General features: G+C 41.0%; 1 protein-coding gene across 5 annotated transcripts in view; it reads right to left on the minus strand.

Annotated features, from left to right (window-relative positions):
• Positions 1-3,834: 3,834 nt before the first annotated feature.
• Positions 3,835-19,478, minus strand: part of FARS2 (phenylalanyl-tRNA synthetase 2, mitochondrial) — a 631,346-nt gene continuing 615,702 nt past the window's right edge. For all 5 annotated transcript variants that reach the window (XM_069103546.1, XM_069103545.1, XM_069103541.1 and 2 more), the window contains one exon: positions 3,835-4,132. In XM_069103546.1, the coding sequence (XP_068959647.1) occupies positions 3,977-4,132 (156 nt within the window). In that variant the 3' untranslated portion in view covers positions 3,835-3,976. The remainder of the gene's footprint in view (positions 4,133-19,478) is intronic.

The following is a 19,478-nucleotide window of genomic DNA, read 5'->3' on the forward strand; positions in this document are numbered from 1 at the left end:
GGTCCATTGTCCCAGTCCATGGAAATCTTTTTAGATCCTGACTTTGTCATGCAATGTTACCTTAGCTTTGTGCCATCTTCAAATCTGGCAAGTATACCATTCACACCTTTATCCAAGTCACTGATAAAAATGTTCAAGAGAACAGGGTAAAGCAGGAACCATTTTCCAAACCCATGTACAGCCACTCACAATTTCTGAACCCATCTAATGGTCCTGTCCTCCAGCCCAACCCTCTCAATCTTGTTATGAGAATAGTACATGAGACATTCATCAAATGCTTTGCTAAAATCTAGGCAAACAATACATTCATCATTCTCTTGATCTACCAACCTACTCACCCCATTAAAAAAAAAGGAAATGGGGTTAGTGTAGAATGGTTTGTAGTCAATGGAGTCAGCTGGCCTTGTGTGATCATCATTTCTTTTTTTAATTAATTAATTATTACTAGTTTTCAACATTCACTTTTATAAGATTTTGAGTTCTAAATTTTTCTCTCCTCCCTCCCCTCCCCAAGACGGCAAGCAATCTGATATAGGCAATACAGGTACAATCACATTAAACATATCTCCACATTAGTTATGTTCTGAAAGTAGAATCAGAACAAAAGGGAAAAAGCACGAGAAATAAAGAATAAAAACCAAAAAGTAAAAATAGTATGCTTTGATCTACATTCAGATTCTATAGTTCTTTCTCTGAAAGTAGATAGCATGTATGTACCATCATGAGTTTTTTGGAATTGTCTTAAGATCATCATTTCTACAGGTTTGCTTATCATCCCTGTAATGACATTCTAGAATATTGAAGACATCAAAGTCAAGTTCACTGGCCTATCCTTTGCAGAGTAGGGGCCCTCTCCACTTTATTTCCATTTTCGAAAAATCAGGGAAACATTTGTCTTTCTTTCTCCAGTTCTGTGGCACTTCTCCTGTTACAGTCCCTCACAGTTCTCACTGTTAGAGGCTCACATCTCATCTGCCAAAGACAGCTATGTGCTCTCTATCTTTATGATTCTCTTTTGTTTTAAGTTAAGCCATTTTCGTTCTGTCATTCCTGGTTCAAAAGCTGTCGTGCTTGCCAAAGAAAACAGAAGGAAGATGAGAGTTGGGAAGCTCTACCTCACTCTATCATCCACTGTCATCGTCCCAGGCATCTCCAATTAGTTCTATGTTCTCTCTCAACGTAGGAAGAAAAAACATGTAAGAAATTACAGGCAATGATGAGTCTTTACTAAATGCCTGAGGTGATAAGCCTAATGGTCCCTGCTCACCGCTGTTTTATGATTGTCTACTGAGCCCTCTCCGGGGTTCCTGGCTTGGTTTTCTTGCCCTCCTTACACAATGGCATGAGCCTGAAGAAAGAGGGATAATTATAACAAATATGACCATAACACTCTTATATAACTTACACATCTGTTTCCTTGTAGCAAGTCTGTGAGGTAGGTGTTTTAAGTTTTAGTATGATCCCCGTCTTTCAGATGAGGAAATAGAGGCTTACAATGTTAAAATAACTTGCAGAAAGTCAGAAGGACCGGCAACTGGTGTTGGAGGAACAGGATAGCTGTCCTTTTCAATCAACCTGAGTCATATCTATCTGGAGGATGGCTTTAAGCAGGGTTGGAAACTTTAGGACTGTGCCCCCAGGGCGTCCTCTCAGAACATTCAGCAGGTAGTCACAGAGGTGGTGGTAAACAGGGGACACAAGGCTCATAAGCTTGAATACATAGAAAGACTCGTCCTCACCTTTATTTCCTTACGTATTTTTTCTTTCTATGTTGAGATTATAGGACTAATGGGGAATACCTGTGTGTCATGTAGAATTTCCCCAGTCCCCAGAATGTACATAAAATAGGCTAAAATGTATAAGGGCCCAGAGGCTGTTTTCCAAAATGACTATTGAGATATAGGACTGTTAAAGTATCTAGGGTCCTACAGACCATGGGTGTAGTGGAGAGAAATCAATCAACACACATTATGAAGGGCCAACTATGTGCCAGGCACCACACTTAGTACTGGCCTCAAGCCAGGAAGGCCTGGGCTGAAATTCCATCTTACGTGATAGTGGGCAAATCACACAACCTGTCACTGCCCCAGGCCGTCTGCACCATGATCAGCTTTTGAGCAGGTGCCCTCTTATACGGGAGGACAGCATTTTCTCATCAGGACGTTGCCTATTTCAATGAAATTGTAAATGGAGTCCCCAGCCTTAAAGAGGTCTCTTAATCCTTCCCTTCCTTACCTTTTTGGACAGGCATGCTTTGTAAGAGGCGCTTATGAGGTCAGACTGGTGGTGAAAAGTGTACTTACTGGTCTTGGAGTCAGGAGACCTAAGCTTTAGGATTGGCTCTACCATCAGTCAGTTGTATTACCTTGGACAAATCACTTAATTTCTTTAAGAGTCAGCTTCCTTTTCTGTCAAATGAAAAGGTTGGACTAGATGAACTCTCAGGTCCATTTCAGCTCCAAATTTTTATGATTTTTGCCCTGTATCTTTATAATTACTCGGGGTCAGGTGAAGCTTTATAAAGCATAAAATCAGAAAAAGGATGGCGATTTATGAGAGGAAGGGAGCAAGGCTCCAATCAATCCATCAAGCATTTATTACAAGTACCTACAATGTGCCAAACACCATCCTAAGTACTGGGATGACAAAAAAAAGAAGCAATCTCTGCTCTCAGGGATTCACCGGGATCTGTTCTTTAAATAGAACAGAACCATAGTCATAATTTGAAATAACCTGAAGTGAGATAGCAAAAATCATGGAAGAGTACAGTGTGATAGCTGCTTGTGTTTACCTGCTCTGCCCACCTTATCAGACCCCCTCTATGAAAATGAAACTCATCATCCTGGTCAACAGACATCATTGACCTAAAGTGGGATTAAAACACTTTGCAGAGGCGGCTGCTCTAGGGCAGAATTTTACTATGTACTTCTGCCACTCAGACCCTGTCCCCATTAGAAACAGGCCCCCTTCCAGTATCTTCCTGGCTAAGCTTGGAGCAAGACTGTATTTTGTTTTTTTTTTCTTCCTTCAGAAGGCAGTACTGCTCTTTGGAAAACCTTTCAATTAAAGCCCATCCCTTCCAAAAGCAGTGCCTGCCCCCTTGCACTGACCCTCCAAGAGTTAACCATTAATGGCAGTTCCTCATAAAATATTTATCCCAGCACTTGCGAATCTCCACCAGCCTCCAGCATGATGCCAGGGATGGAACTGCCTATTATCCCTGGTCATGAATGAAGCAGGCTAGCTACAAAGTGATCGGTAAGGAAAAGGAAGGAGGACTTCAAGGTCTTGCATTCTTTCTCAAAGGTTGCCTCTAGAAGCAGCAGCTTCCTGTCAGGAAAGAAAACACTGAGGGAGACAGCTGCCCCTTCATCCTTTCCCTATCTGGTGGGGCAACAAACTGTAGAATGGTAGTCTGCGGGGCTGTGAGTCTACCTCTAGTCTTTTTTTTTATTTTAAGGAAAAGTCCCATCTTGGAGATCCGAGGCCACCTCTATTTTTAAGGAAGTCCTGGTATTTCATTATTGCTTTCTCTGAAGCTTGCTCTTCACAAAATGGAAAGAAAGAAAAGGGAGAGAGGCCAGTTTAGGGAGGAAAGTTTGTGGTACCTAGAGAATCCAATGTGCCTCTTTGGTTTCATGTATTATGTGGGAGGAAGAGTCTGTCAAACAAGAAATAATACCTAGTGTTTACACTTTAAGGGAACCTGGGGACCAATTAACAACAATGAGTGTCACCAGGTAGAGTAATTCTACTCATAACAAGAGGGAAATCTCGTATTATTGCTTCTTCTCACCCCCCTACCAAAATAAAAGACAGATGTTATGTCAACAATTTTTCCAGAGTTATTCTTTATTTTCCACAAGTCCTAAAACTGACCCATTTATCAAAATATAGCCAATGCCCCTGATTCATGGATGGGAGTGTGATCCTTTCTGCTTAGGTGAGTCTGTGAGCAGGGAGAAGGTCTCCCACCTCAGCAAAACAGGCATATCAAAATCTGCCCTCCACACCCAGCATCTGCACAGCCCCATCTTGGACAGATTGATGGATATGCTTCACCTCTTCCTGGGTGAGGGTCTTCTCCATGTGGCGGTAAGTAATTCGATAGCAATGGCTGATTCTCTGTGTCCTGGAAAAGAGAAGAGTAGAACAGAGTAGTAAGGAAATGAACGTCCCACTTCATCTCACAAAATTCATGTCAACAATATGGAAGAATCAGATATGCTTTGGCCATATCTCTCAACCCAAGCAAAGGATTAATGAAATTATCCTAAGTATCAGGTTAAAAAAAAAAGCTTAATTTAGAATTACCATTAGTATATTTTGGAGATAGAGAATTGTTCTTTTAGGGGGCCTGAAGATTAAGTTATGTGGGTGGTTATTTCAATTCTTGGCTTTAATTTAGGGATGGAGGCTTAGCCAAGGGAATAAATTATCCTTTCTAGGACTGGGAATCAGGAGAACAGTTGATAACTAGTTGTAATGAACTTCAGCAAAATATTTAATGTTTCTGGGCCTCAGTTTCTTCATCTGTAAAATGAGAGTGTCAGATCAGATGACGTCTTAGTCCCTGCTAATTAGTGTGATTTTAAACTTTTTTTGAGTCTCATGGATTCCCAATAATTTTAGATAAGTTAAATTAGTCACTCAGAAAGGATCTGTGGAAATTTTGTTCAATCCTATTACTTTACAGATGAGTAAATTGAGGCTCAAAGACCTGAAGTGACTTGAATAAGGTCATACACAAAGCTAGAATGTAAAAGTCTCAAATTTAGGTTCAAACCTCTGTAATTGCATATAAGCCAAGAGTTTGGCCATATCTCCCTGAGGGATCTCTTTTCTATTCCACCACAATTGAAGGAAATAAGGAAGTCAAAGGAGACCCACAGCCATCTGTCCAGGACCAAGCCTGAGTCATGACAAAATGACAAAGCTAAGACTAGAGAACTCTTAGACCTGGAGATTCTACGACCCCTAGCTCACTGGGTCAACCCACTCTTAACAAGAGTACTTCATGGAGTTTCATTGGCACAAATGGTACACACTCTGAAGAGGTGGCCCCACACACCCTGGATAAGCCTATGATTATTTTATAATTAGGAATAAATTATTCCCTATAAACATGGGTTCCTTTTTTTTTTGATGGGTTAAATTGGGTCTTCCTATCTTGTCCGGGCAATAACAGCAGTGGCCACTCGGAGGCCCAATCCCAATACTGGTCAGCAAGGAAGCTTTAATATGCTCTGTTTTTCTCCAACCTATTTTTATTTACCTCTCCTTATGTATCCCATCAGCTTTAGCCCCACTGTAGTTCAGAATTCCCAAATTTAAGCAATTTTCTGTCCTTTGCCTCCCCTTGGGACAGCTAGATGGCTCAGTGGATAGCGTGCTGGGCCTAGTGTCAGGAAGGCCTGAGTTGAAGTCTGACCTCAGACACGAGCTCAGTAGGCCATGGGGAATGACTGAAGATTTTTTGAGGAGAGAAAAATCTCTTCCAAAGATCTCAAAATGCTTCACATACAATATATGATCTGTTTTCTATGTGACATGTACAAATTGCCTCTGAAAATGAAACCTATACTGCTTCACTCTGGGGCATAAAAAAAATGGAAAAAGCATTCCAGCAAGTCACCAATTTCTCTGAGTCTCAATTTCCCTGCCTCTGTAAGTTCAGGACAACATGCTTTAAGTTTTACAAAGGTACTGGTAGGCAGCATTTCACTTGATTGTGCTTGTTGCATGAATGTCTTTCTGAACTTGCCCTAAGTTATGTGGGCAAAAAGGACTGAAAAAATGAAAAATACAAAGAAGCATCAAGAGACTTGTATGAACTGATGCAGTAAGTAGCAACAGCAAAACAATATACAGAATGACTGATGCAATGTAAATGGGGGAGCGGGAAGAACAGCAGCAAAAATTGTAGCTGAATATTATGAAATTATCAGGATGAATTGGTTCCAAAGAAATTTTTTCCCCAAAGATAAGAAACAATGGGTGCAGAACACTATGGAATGCTGGACTTGGTTGATGTATTATTTGTGGAACTGGTTTATTTCCCCCCTCTTTTTTCCTTTTTGTTGGAAGGGATGTCAACATTTTGGGAGGAGAGAGACGGTGGGAAATGAGGGAGTAAAGTGAAAGTAAAAAATATCAACCTGACAATTCAAAGAAAAGCACAACCTATTCACCTTTTGGGTATTGGGTTATACCCAGGGTTTACATAAGACACAGTCTCTGACCTTATGGAACACACAGCCTAGTCATAGGAGAAGACAGAGATAATTAATAAGTGTATTAGAAAGCCAGTGGGGAGGATCAGGGAGGGCTTACAATAAATAGTCTCTGTTGGTTAGTTACTAACACAGACCAGTGCCAGACTACCATACATCATATCTTTTTCCTTCCTTACCATGAAAAGTAGTACCATTTCCCAAGCTATTGAGAAGTGAAAAAACATTTTATACATATATAATATATAATATATCTTTACATGTGTATGTATATATGTATATACATTCACACACACACACACTTTTTCTTTTTGTCCAAGAGAAATGGTTACATGGTTTCTGGTGTTTCTTCCAACTCTACCATCCAGTGATTCTATGTCTAATAGGTAGGGGGCTAGTAGTGGAAGGGCAGCTGATAAGGAGAGACCAGAAGCTAATGACATAAGAATAACTCAATAAATATGAGTACTTGATGAGGACTGCTTAAGAAGTAAACAGGGGGACCAAAAGAGTAAATAAGAAAACAACTTGGGATGGCTAAGTGGCTCAGTGAATAGAGCACCAGCCCTGGAGTCAGGAGGACCTGAGTTCAAATCTGGCCTCAGACACTCAACACAAAAATTAGCCATGTGACCTTGGACATGTCACTTAACCCCAATTGCCCTGCCTTCCCTCCTCCAAAAAGCAAAAGAAAAAAAGAAAAATCCAGCCTTTAGGGGGAGGCTAAGTGGCGCAGTGAATACAGCACAGGCCCTGGAATCAGGAGGACCTGAGTTCAAATCCTGCCTCAGACACTTAACACAAAAACTAGTCGTGTGACTAGTCACTTAACCCCAATTAACCTTCAAGAAGAAAAAAAAAAGAAAAAAGAAAACAACTCCATGCATACATACCAGCTTCCACTTCTACAAAAATCTCTTTATTGGTTCCCATCATGAAAAGTCATCCCAGTAAGAAATTAATGGAGAAGGAAAAGACAAACCATTCCAAAATCTTTGCAGAGTTGGACATGACTAAACAACAATGACTAAACAAAGACCTTAAAATAAAGCAAATGACTCCACCCTTCAGCAGCCAAGAGCACTAGACTTACTGGGTTCGAGTTATGGTTCCTCCACTTACTGGAGACAGAGCCTTGGGTGGCTGGATTGCTTAACCCTCTCTAAGCTTTAGTTTCTTCTAGAAATTAAAGAGCTGTCCCAGTGCAATCCAGAGCAGGGAAAATTCTGTGGTATTCCAGCCCAGTCTTCTGTAGTCCAACACACATCATTTTCACCCTATCTATGACCCTTCCATCTGGTCCCCGTACTTTCTATCTTGTCCCTTTTCCAGTACCCAAGCTGATTGGATATTCCTGCCTGTCTGTGACCTCAGGTTTGGGAAAACCATCAGATTCAATTAAGGAGGATCCCAATACTCCCTATGAAAAAACCTGAGCAGCCCTGATCCCAGAACTGCCCTGAAGTACTAGACAATGGAATCATAGTGAGAGCTTGGTGTAAACACAGGCCAAATCTTGGGAGCAACATCTAGATATACCATATTGTATTTCCCTTCTTGCTATGGCTATAAGACCTTTGGTGACATCCCTATGGCACTCCCCTTCCCTGCTTTGGAGGTATCTGCCCCAGGCCCCTCAGTGAGAGGGGGGTATTGGACGGCCCTAGAGCCCTTCTCTTGTTGTCCTGGTCTCTTCCTCTGTGCTCTATTGGGTTGATAAACCACATGGAGTTCCCTTAAATATGACAAGGAAAAGAGGCAACTATTTTCAGCATCAATTGGCCTGATCTTCTCATGTAGCCTCTTTAATCCCAGCAGCGGACCCTGACAAGGCCTACCTCACAGAATGGATGAGACAATGGCAATCAAACAGGATGGTGGTTGTAATGTACTTTTTGACTACAGAACACTAATATTAATTACATTAGTAAATACACATAAATAATATTAAATACATTAGTAAACTGATTTCATACTTTAAAAGATCCCTGGGCCCAAATTCAACACTTAGTGACCAACCAATTGGTGATGGGCAAAATCTGTCCACCTCTAGGTCACCCCTGGAGGAAGGTCTGGCTCAGTAGGGTCTTCCTGAGTGTGTACTCCACTGGCATAAATGGTGTTTGAGAGACCAGGATCAACCCCATGCTGTGACATGGCAGTAAGGAGTCTTTAATGGGAGACACTGAAGGTATTACCATTCTTCTTCTTATTTTGTCTGAGGTCCCAGCTTGGGGTTAGACCTCTGAGGTCTAGCTCTAATCTATGAATCTCCATTCTATAATTCTATATTTCTTCAACTGTTCAAACAATAACTTAGTACTATCCTGTTTCTCTAGATCCCAGGGGAGATAGGTCTGGATAGTAGATAAGACAGTGAGGAAGACAATGGTCTTCAGATATTACCCTTTCATTTCCCAGAAATCCTAAAAAGGAATAAGGAAGAGAAAGAAGACATGCTATATATTTTCATCTACTTTTAAATAAAAGATTAAAGAAGATATCAATATTTAGTAGAGTCCTTTGCCACCTCCCTTTCTCCTTTCTGACCAACTACATAGGAAAAACTAATGAGTACAAAATTCTTACTAAAAATAATGTCACTGTCAAATTTAAAATATATCAGATAATGGGGCTTGAAGAGAACTTCTAAAGGATTTTAAGACAATTGAAGGCCATCAGAAGAAAGGGAGGAGGGAATAAGTATTTATTAGGCATTCACTTTGTGCAGTGCTGTGTGAAATGCTTTACAAAGATTATTTCATTTGATCCTGGATGGATCAGAGATGTGGCAAGGGCTGAAACCCTTCCACACGTAGCCAGTCAATTCATCCAGGCAGCTGAGTAAAGCCTGAACTTAGCATTTAAAAACTTAACTTAAGTCTGAACCTAAAAACCCTCAACTCAGGTTCTGAGTCAAAAACTTAGCTCTGACCACAGCCACACTGACTGATCTCTCCATATGGGTTAGATTTTTGATCTTGGGTTGGGACAGAGATGTCTACTATGTCTCCTAAAATAGACCGTTTATAACCAACAACAACTACTAGCATCACCACTTCATGACAGAATGGCTTACTCGGCTGGCAAACATAACATGAAAGATGATAACATAGGATGGGTTCAGCTTTCAAAGGAAAAGCAAAAAGATTTTTCCAAAACTGCATTCATTTCCCCCTCCTGGATAGAAGGCAAACAATCTCATATAGAAGATCATCAGGAAGCTTCTGAACTTCACATTGTCACATGCATGGATACACACAACTCATGATGTCACAGAAAGAACACTAGACTTGCAGTCAGAAGACCTGAATTCTAATCTCAGCTTTGCTGCAGATTCTATAATTGTAAGTGAGGAGTTGGTACCAGCCTTCTAATTTAATTAGAGATTGGGAGAGAGAGGAGTTCAAATCAAGGAAGTGCTCTTTCATGCCAAATCAAAACAAAAGATGGGCCTTTCATGTCATAGGAGTCTCCAAAACAAGGGTTATACTATTAATACCTGAGAGGAAGAGTGATCAAAATAATAGAACTCATCATCTTTCCCTCCAAAACCTACCCCTCTCCCAAACTTCCATATATAGTCAAGGATACTACCATCTTCCCAGTTAACCAGGTTTGCAGCCTTAATGTCATCCTTGATTTCACATTTTTTTTCCCATTTTTCAAATGCTTTATTAACTTCTGATTTAAATCATTCATTTCGGCCAGATTTTGAGCTACAAATTTTCTCCCCATTTTTCCCCTACCCACCACCCCAAAATAGCAGTCCCACAGGATATCCCCTCCTGCAGTCTGCTCTCTCCCATATTTTCTCCCATACCCCTTTAGACTTTTTCAGTAGGGCATGGTGGATCTCTATGCCCCAGTGCCTGTATATCTTATTTCCCAATTACATGTAAAATACTATGAATAATAGTATATATATAAACATTTGATTTTAAAACTTTGAATTGCAGATTCATTCCCTTCCTCCCTTGTCACCCACCCTTACTGGAAAGATAAGCAGTTCAGTATAGGTTGTACATGTGTGGCTAATACAAAACAATAACATAGTAGATATATTGTAAAAGATTGACCATATTTCCCTCCCTCCTATCCCACCTCCCACTTATTCTCTTCTCTACTTTGAGCCCATCCCTTTTCAAAAGTGGATGCTTCCAACTTCTCTCCCCCCCCCAGCCTGCCCTCCCTTCCATCATCCCCCCTCTCATCCCCTTCCCCCCTACTCTCCTAAATAGGGTGAGATACCCTATTTAGTGTATATTTCATTCCCTCCCCAAGCCAAATTCAATGAGAATAAGGTTGACCCATTCCCTTTTGCCTTCCTATTCTTCCCCTCCATTGTAACAGTTTTGGCTTGCCTCTTCCTGTCTCTCCCCATCTCCTCTCATTGTATTCCTCTCTCACCTCTTAATTTCACCTTCCTGTTAAATTGGTCCTGTGCCCTCTATCTATGTCTACCTGTAAACATATATACACAATTCATATATGTATTCATATGCCCATATGCCCTCATATATAGACATATATATATATATATATATTTCGATTCCCTTCAATTATTTTCATGCTGACAAAAGTTTCATCAGTTACAATTATTGCTTTTCCATGTAGGAATGTTAATAGTTCTACTTTGATAAGTTTCTTATGATTTCTTTTCCCTGTTTACCTTCTCATGCTTCTCTTTCTTCTTGTATCTGAATGTCACATTTTCTATTCAACTCTGGTTTTTTCATCAAGAATGCTTGAAAGTCCTCTATTCCACTGAATGAGGATCCCTGAAACATGATACTCAGTTTTGCTAGGTAGGTGATTCTTGGTTTTAATCCCAGCTCCTTTGACCTCTGGAACATCCTATTTCAAGCCCTTCAATCCCTCAGTGTAGAAGCTGCCAGATCCTGGGTTATCCTGATTGTGTTTCCACAATATTCAAATTGTTTCTTCCTGGCTGCTTGTAATATTCTCTCTTTAATCTGGGAATTCTAGAAACTGGCTATAATATTCCTAGTTGGGATATTTTGGGGGGGATCTTTTCCAGGAGGTGATTGGTGGATTCTTTCAACCTCTATTTTGCTCTCTGGTTCTAAAACGTCAGGGCAGTTTTCTTTGAGAACTCCCTGGAGGATGATTTCTAGGTTCTTACTTTGATCATGGCTTTCAGGTAGTCCAATAATTTTTAAATTATCTCTCCTGGATCTATTTTCCAGGTCAGTGGTTTTTCCCATAAAATATTTCACATTGCATTCTACTCTTTCATTTGTTTGGATCTGTTTAACAGCATCTTGATTTCTCATAACATCATTAGCTTCCATTTGCTCCAATCTAATTCTTAAGCAATGATTCTCCTCAGTGAGCTTTTGAGATTCTTTTTCCATCTGGCAAATTCGGCTTTTTAAGGCATTCTTCTCCTCATTGCCTTTTTGAGCCTCTTTTGCCATTTGAGTTAGTCTATTTTTTAAGGTGTTATTTTCCTCAGTCTGGCTGTTGACTCTCATTTCGTAATTTTCTTGCATCCTTCTTATTTCTCTTCCCAATTTTTCCTCCACTTCTCTTACCTGCTTCTTAAGGTCCTCTATGGCCTGTAACCAGCTCGTATTTTCCTTTAAAGCTTTTGGTGCAGGAGTTCTGACTTCACTGTCTGCCTCCTGTTCCATGCTTTGCTCCTTTTTGTCCCCCAAATAGGAATCTAATATTGGAATCTTCTGTCTGCTTTGTTGCATTTGCCTGGTCATGTTGCCCCTCAGTCACTTGACCCCTGGACTTTTTGCCACAGTAGGACTCTGCCACCAGACAGGGGAGCTTTCGTCCCAAACATTGGGGTTTTCTCAGCTGCCGGAGGTATTAGATGGGTTCTCTCTCTGAGGCCTCCACATGCTCTGGCAAGCTGGACACACGCCGCAGGGCCTCCAACCTAGACTGCAATTCAGATCCAAGCAGGTTAAAGCAAGAGCGATTACCCCTCAGACTGGTTGCTTGGTCCCCCTACACTCTGCAGGCCAGGAGCTGAAGCTGCCACCTGGCGCTGGCTGGCTGTGCCAGGAGTCTCAGCAGCTTCTCCCACTTACTGGGTCCCAAAGTCCAGACTGCACTGACCTCTCACTTTGTCCTTCTCATCTATGTGTTGATAATTCTGGAAACGGCTACAGCTGCTGCTGATCTGGAGTCCCTCCAGCCGGCGGCCCGCCCTGGGGCTAAAACATCTGGCTCACATGGGCCTGGGCTCGTCTCCCAGAATTCCATGTACTGGCTGATTCCTTCCGGGCTGTCCTCAGAAGGAGGCTAGCTTCTATGTGTCATTTTGTGGGTTCTGCAGCTCCTGAGTTTGTTCAGAGTCCCTTTTGTACATTGATCGGGAAGGTGGAAGCGGGAGCCGCTCGGAGGTCGTGCTTCTACTATCATTTCACATTTTTACTCACCTTATATAGATAGTCAAGTAATGTGGTTTCCTTCTCTACAACATCTTTTCTATATAGCCCTTTGCTTTGGTTTACTGAGCCAAAATCCTAGTTTGGGTCTTCATCACACTTTGCTTGGACTTTTATAGTAGTCTTCTGATTTTTCTCTTTGAATTATCTTTCCCTACTTTAATCTATCCTCCACTTAGCTGCCAAAATGATTTTCCTAAAGCATAAACCTGACCATATCACCTCCTTACTCAATAAACTCCAGTGGCCCCCTATAATTTCCAGGATCAAATGTAAATGCTTCTGTTTGGAATTTAAAGCCTTTCACAACTTGGACTGTCCCTGTCTTTCCGGTCTACTTTATTCCTCTCCACATACTCTACTATCCAGAAGCACCAACCTTCTTGGTGCTTCTTGTACAACACTCCATCTGTTCCAATTCTGTGTCTTTGTAATGGCTGTCTCCCATTTTTAGACTACTCCACCCTACTCACTTCTGCCTCTTACCTTCTGGAGGATCGATCATACCTTCTGTAGATCTTTCCCAGTCCCTTCTCCCACCCTTGTTAATTCCTTTCATCTGAAATAATCCTAAACGTACTCAGTTACTTAAATATTATCTCACCCATTAAAAGGTGAGCAATTTGAGAGGGTTTTCACCTTTCTTTGTAACCCCAGCACTAACCATGGTGCCAGGCACCCAGCAAGTACTTAATAAATATACCATCTTTTGGTACATTTTGGTACAATACCAATACCATCCTTTTCAAGAGATCTTTCCCATTTGCCCCAGTTCCTAATATCTAGGATTACCTTCCATCTATTCTGCACAATATACAAACCTGTTATCTCCCCTATTAGACTAAGTGCCTTCAGGGCAGGGAACTCTGAAGAAATTAGTAAAGTCAGCAGCAAGTATTTTCTGAGCCCTACCACAGACTCAATATCAGTGAACTAAACTCACAGAATGTACAGGGGGGACAGCAACTCTTGTACCCTCAAGGAAGCTAGATGTCAACATAAGTGTACACAGGAGAGGAGATAATGAGTTCAGGGAGTGGGCGGAAAAAGCATCATCTGGTTTGGATGGAGAATGAGTGCAGTTCAAAACTTAGGAGGCAAGCCTGCCGCTGCAATATGGACATGGAAATCTCTTCTCCATCAACATGGCTCTCCAACGAAGAAAGTCAAGGGGTGCTGAACTTTTCAGAAATGTCCATTTGACACAGAAGCCTCCAAAGCGAGGTCTTCAAGGCTGTGATCTTGCTCCCTGGCTTGGATTCTGGTCCTGGGGTAGTCTGGCTGCAGCTGCAGCTGGTTCTGGCTGCTGGGGCTGCTTCCCAGAGGAGATGGTTGTTCCTTGGAGTCAGTCACAAGAAACCAAACCAGATGGTTCCTCTGACAGTTACTGCCTTGGGAAAGACAACTCAAATCCAGTCCTCCAGTGAGGGAAAGCCAGAGCCAGTGGGGGAGGGAGGGAGGTGCCAGGGCCCATCGGAGGCAAGCATCTAGCCTTCAAACACATCTCTCTTCAGGTCCTACTCATCTGCCTGTCTATAACGTAAGAGCTCCTTGGAGACTTGCATTTTGCAGTCGAGACATGCTTTTAAAAATCAAACGCTTGCAAAGTCCCCAGGGAAGCTTCAAAGCACCCAGAGGTTCCTATTCCCTCCACCCCTGCAGCTTTTCTGGGTGCTTCAGGCTGAGCAATTTATGCCAAGTAATTCAGATGACATACTGCTGCCTTCTGGAGTAGGTGGGGGATGCTTGCTTAAATCCATGGACAATACTGGTTGCTCTTGAACCCTGGGGATGGGAGGAGAGTCTTTGGGGGAAGTCAGTGGTTTGGGAAAGGTTTTTGGAAAAAAATATTTTGCAGATGCCAGACAGAGATAATAGTTACTCCAGGAAAGATTTTTTTTTTTTTTGGAGGGCAATTGCAGTTAAGTAACTTGCCCAAGGTTACACGGCTAGTTTTTTTTTGTGTGTGTGGGTGGGTGTTAAGTGTCTGAGGCCGGAACCAAACTCAGGTCCTCCTGACTCTGGGGTCGGCGCTTTACTCACTGCGCCACCTAGCCTCCCCTCCAGGAAAGATTTTGACCTTATGTACATATGCATCTCTGTTCTATAGGTTCTTACTGTTCCTCACTCACTTGAGTGTATCCTTTTGGCTAATTTTCACTGCCACAGGTCTGTGGCATTTAATTCAATTCAACAGGGGTGGCTAGGTGGCGCAGTGAATAAAGCACTGGCCTTGGAGTCAGGAGGACCTGAGTTCAAATCTGGCTTCAGACACTTAACACTTAGTAGGCGTGTGACCTTGGGCAAGTCACTTAACCCCAACTGCTCTGCCTTCCCCCATCCCAAAAGTTATACACACACACACACATATGTATATAAAAATTCAATTCAACATGCATGTACTAAGCAGTTTATTAAGAACAGAGTGAAAGATAGGTCCCATCTAGGTAGACAGTGATTAAATCACAGGGCTCCTGAATGGGAGTCATAGGGCAAGAGATTGTCATGGCTTTTCAATAGTAGTATTCCCAAGACTGAGCAGATGCCATTAAAGGTAAGGCCAAGGATGATTATTATTCATGATAATTAATATTAATATTAATGTATAATTAATATCAATGAATAAATTATTTCACTAATAAAATATTTCACATCTAATAAACATTTCTTTAGTTTTAAGGTTTCCAAGGCACTTACATTATCTTTGATCTTTACAACAACCCTGTGGGACACTATCATCCCCATTTTACAACTGAGGAAATAGGTGATTTTCCCAGGGTCGCAAGGTTATTAAACTTCTGGGGTAGGAGTCAAAGCTTGGCCAGGTTCTTTTCCATCATACCATGTTGACTTCTCGAGGATATCTCTCATGTGGTAGAAATAATGGATAAAAGAGGAATTCAAAGCAGGGTGGAGAATGACTATTTAAATATTCCTTTATGGTCACAAAGCATTTTTACATACATTCTCTCATTTTATTCTTCCAACAACTCTATGAGAGAGTCAGGGCAAGGTAGGAATGACAATCCCTGTTTAACATATTAGGAAACAGGTATGTAGATGCTACTTGCCAAAGTCATAGCTTGGGAGGGGCAGAGACCGGAGCACAAGCATTCTGCTCCCAGTCCATTGCTTCTCCTGCTACACTTCTCTTCAGTTTGGTGGTGTGGCTAACAAGGTTAGTCTGGTAATAGGAATTGACCACAGAAGGTCAGAGGTGGCAGATGTATCAGAGGTAGTCCATCATTCAAGAGGGGTTAGGGCAGGTCATGTAGCCAGAATGATAGACAACAGTTGTGCTACCTCATTTACTGACTGGATCCCAAAGGACTCTAAGCATCTGATTTCAGGAACCTGAAGCCTAAGTGGGATGAACCAGTGGTCCAATTATTTAGAAACACGGAGCTCTGATCATTATGTAGCGTAGAGCAAAGCTTCCAAAGGTTAGGGAAGATGAAATCAATGCGAATGCAAACTGGTGACTGAGGTACAAAGACTGCAGACTGACAGAAGACTGTTTTGTTTTGGTTTTAAATGAAGGGTCTATATACACAAGTGTCTTTCTTCCAAGTATTTCAGTAAGGGAAAGCTTCTTGCCAGAAAAAAGGAGGGTCTATACTTCAAGGGAACAGAGGACATCAGAAAGAGAAATGAGATTTCTTGTCTACTCAGAAGAAGCTGGGTATGCAAGCACCAATGTAACATCAAACAGGGGGATCTAACTTGTAATGTTCATCAAACCAGTCTCACTTTGTAAAGGAGATACCTTTTCAACGTCTTGAGAGTACAGAAATGGTGACTTTCACAAGGAAGAAGGAATAGCCATATGCTGGGGTAGGATTAGTAGAGGACAGTGGAAATGCTGCTGCTGCTGTTGAAGAATAAGAGTAGCTCGTATTTCTACTGTGATTTAAGTTTTGCAAAGAACTTAATATACACTCACAGCTATATATGTATGTATGTTGTTTAATTTAAAAACCCTGTGAGGTAGGTATTATTACTATCCTCATTTTAGAGATGAGTAAACTGAGCTTGAGAGGAGGTTATCAGTGGATAAGCAGTCAGTAAGAATTTATTAAGTACCTACTGTATGTTCTAGGTACTGTACTAAGTGAGATCAATATTTTTAAAATGAGTAGTAGGTGACATAATAAGTACTTGATAAATTATTTTTTTCTTTCTGTTTTTTCCCTTCTTCCTTCCTTTTTTTTCATTTGTTTCAACACAAGACTTTGTAGTTGACACTAGTTAACTATATTAATAACACCTTGAAAGATTATACTAAATAAGCCAAAGGAAATATGACTTTATACAGATAACAATGGAAACAATGACAACAAAATAGTTTAAAGCTTACTTCCTCCCTCCCTTCCTTCCTTCCTTCCTTCCTTCCTTCGATACAAAGAAAGGCAAAAGGTAGTTCATGTGACTTATCCAGGGTCATAAAGCTAGTGAGTGGCTGAGACAGGATTTGAACTTATGTCTTCCTGACTCCAAGTCAAGCTCCCTAGCTACCTATACAAAGAGTGACAGAGAGAGAATCAGGACTTCTGAACTCTACCTGCTTTACTTAAAGAAAATGTAATGATGATATCAGGAGAGCAATGCTTATTCTGAATTGATCACTAGCATCATTACAGCAGAAGTGTTTAGCAAGCTATAATTTGCCAGTGGGGCAGGACAGGAGAGGGAGCAGCCTCACTCCCTGGCCATTAGGAGGTCAGTAGCTCATAGGGCAGAACGCCAATCAGCACTAGTCTGGAGATTGATGAAAGGTGGCTGCTGATACAGAGGCGTGTCTAAAGAGCATGGCAGATACTCTCTATAGCATCTCCTCCCACTTATATTTGATCTGTAATATATATTGGAGGAGCGGATAATTAATTAGAAGTCTGTAGTTCATAGAATCATAGGATTTGGGGCTTAAAGACAATTTCAGAGCTCACCTAGTCCTTCTGCTTTGAGATAAACTTGGGGTTTTGATAATCATAAATATGGGTTACATGTTTCCTAATATACATGAACATAAAAGAAAGACCAAACAAACTGGGCAGTGTCACGCATATCAAAGGTCCTCAAAAAAGGCTTGTTGAGTCTCATCACTTCCTAGTCAGAATGCTTATATATAAACTTGTATGCTTACATATAAAAATATATGCTTATAAATATATATAAAATTGCTAAATTTGAGTTCATTAGCTCAGTAAAGGGAGAGATCAATGTGTGCTGAAGCCATCCAACATATATAATCAAGAGATTAAGTAATAAAAGTAAAACTTGGTCACAGAGAGTTTCCAGGGGATAGGTTTGAGTATTATATTAAGGGAAAGGACAACTGAGCCCCTAGCAGTTTCGATGTATCTAATGGGTCAGTCTTCAGTTACTTTTAAACATCCCATCCCGGGAACCATGAGGAATAACTGAAGCCTTCCTCTATAGCACATCTTCTGTCTGACTTTAATAGACATATAATTGAAGATTATCCCATAGATCCTTTCTCAATGCTTGTTATTCATGAATTTAAAAATTACCACAAAGCCTGACTGTGTAATATGGTACACAGATCTCTTTATTTCTCTGATAAACAAAGGCTAAGATGAGAAAGTCATTTGAATCATTTTCTTAGACTCTAGTTAAATATGAAGGAGTTATTATATCCCCAAAACTAGAACTTGATCTAAAAAAATATTAATCAATTATGGTCATATTTAAATAGAAGAGATTCTCTCTGGAGTTCAATTAGTAAGTTAAATCACTATAAAAGCAAGTTCATCTTTGTATGTATGTGTGTACAAGTATGCACACTTATACCCAAGTTAGAAAATGAAGATTGGGTGAAAGGCAAAAGAAAAGGCAACCCTTCCCTTGAATCTTATTCTAACTTGGAATACAGCAAGGACGTAGACTGCCTTCTTAACCTATTCAATTCTTGTCAATTAACCAATATTTATTAGTATGTCTCAAGCACTGTGCTAGACACCAAAGATATAAAGACAAGAGTGAAATAGTTTCTGACCTCAGGGATCTTCCATCTTGGCCAATTATATCTAGCTACAATTCTAGCATGGGTTCCCCTAAATCCTCTCCAGAGGATCCAATGGATTTCCTGAAGACCTTCTTGTTCCATCAGCATCTTACGTCATTGTAACACTTCAGATGCCCATGAGTCGTCTTGCTCACAGCATCCCACAACTTCAAAGCTGAATGGGACCACATAAATCATCTACCACTCTGAATCTGAACAGTTCTTGGTATGAGGCCGGCCTAACTCCTCCATATGTGTATACAATAATGTTTCTACCATCACTCTGCAGGCTATTTACATGCACTGTTATTAATCCACGTTCATGGCTGCAGACTTTATGGTGGTGACCTCAGTGCAAGATGTGACTATTTTTTTAACAAACATATCAGACTCCATATATCTAAATGAATATTGTCCATCCCAAAGCAGTCATCTTGGAACCTTTAAACTGACTCCAGTGAGGCTGCTATTGTTTCTGGGTGTTCAGTTCAGTTTATCATGTATTAAGGATCCTCTTTATGCAAGGTAATACCTAGGTGCTGGGAATACAAAGATAAAAAACCTCTTTAAAACTCCTTCTGACCTGCCTTCAGAGATGGTAGCACATTCTTCTGAACATCATCAATGGTAGCATTCCTCTCCAGGCTGCACACTTGACTCTCTAGACTTCCTCTACCATGACTCAGAAATCTCTTCACCTTGGAAACTCACTCCACCCCTGCATTACTTCACATACTGGAAGTACTTTCCTCCCTTGAGGCCTCTCCTTCTGGCTGGCTGGTTCCTCCCACA

This window comes from Petaurus breviceps, unplaced genomic scaffold (assembly GCF_028583685.1).
Source record: "Petaurus breviceps papuanus isolate PSGF00001 unplaced genomic scaffold, PetGlider_PUasm1.0 582, whole genome shotgun sequence".
NCBI lineage: Eukaryota > Metazoa > Chordata > Mammalia > Diprotodontia > Petauridae > Petaurus > Petaurus breviceps.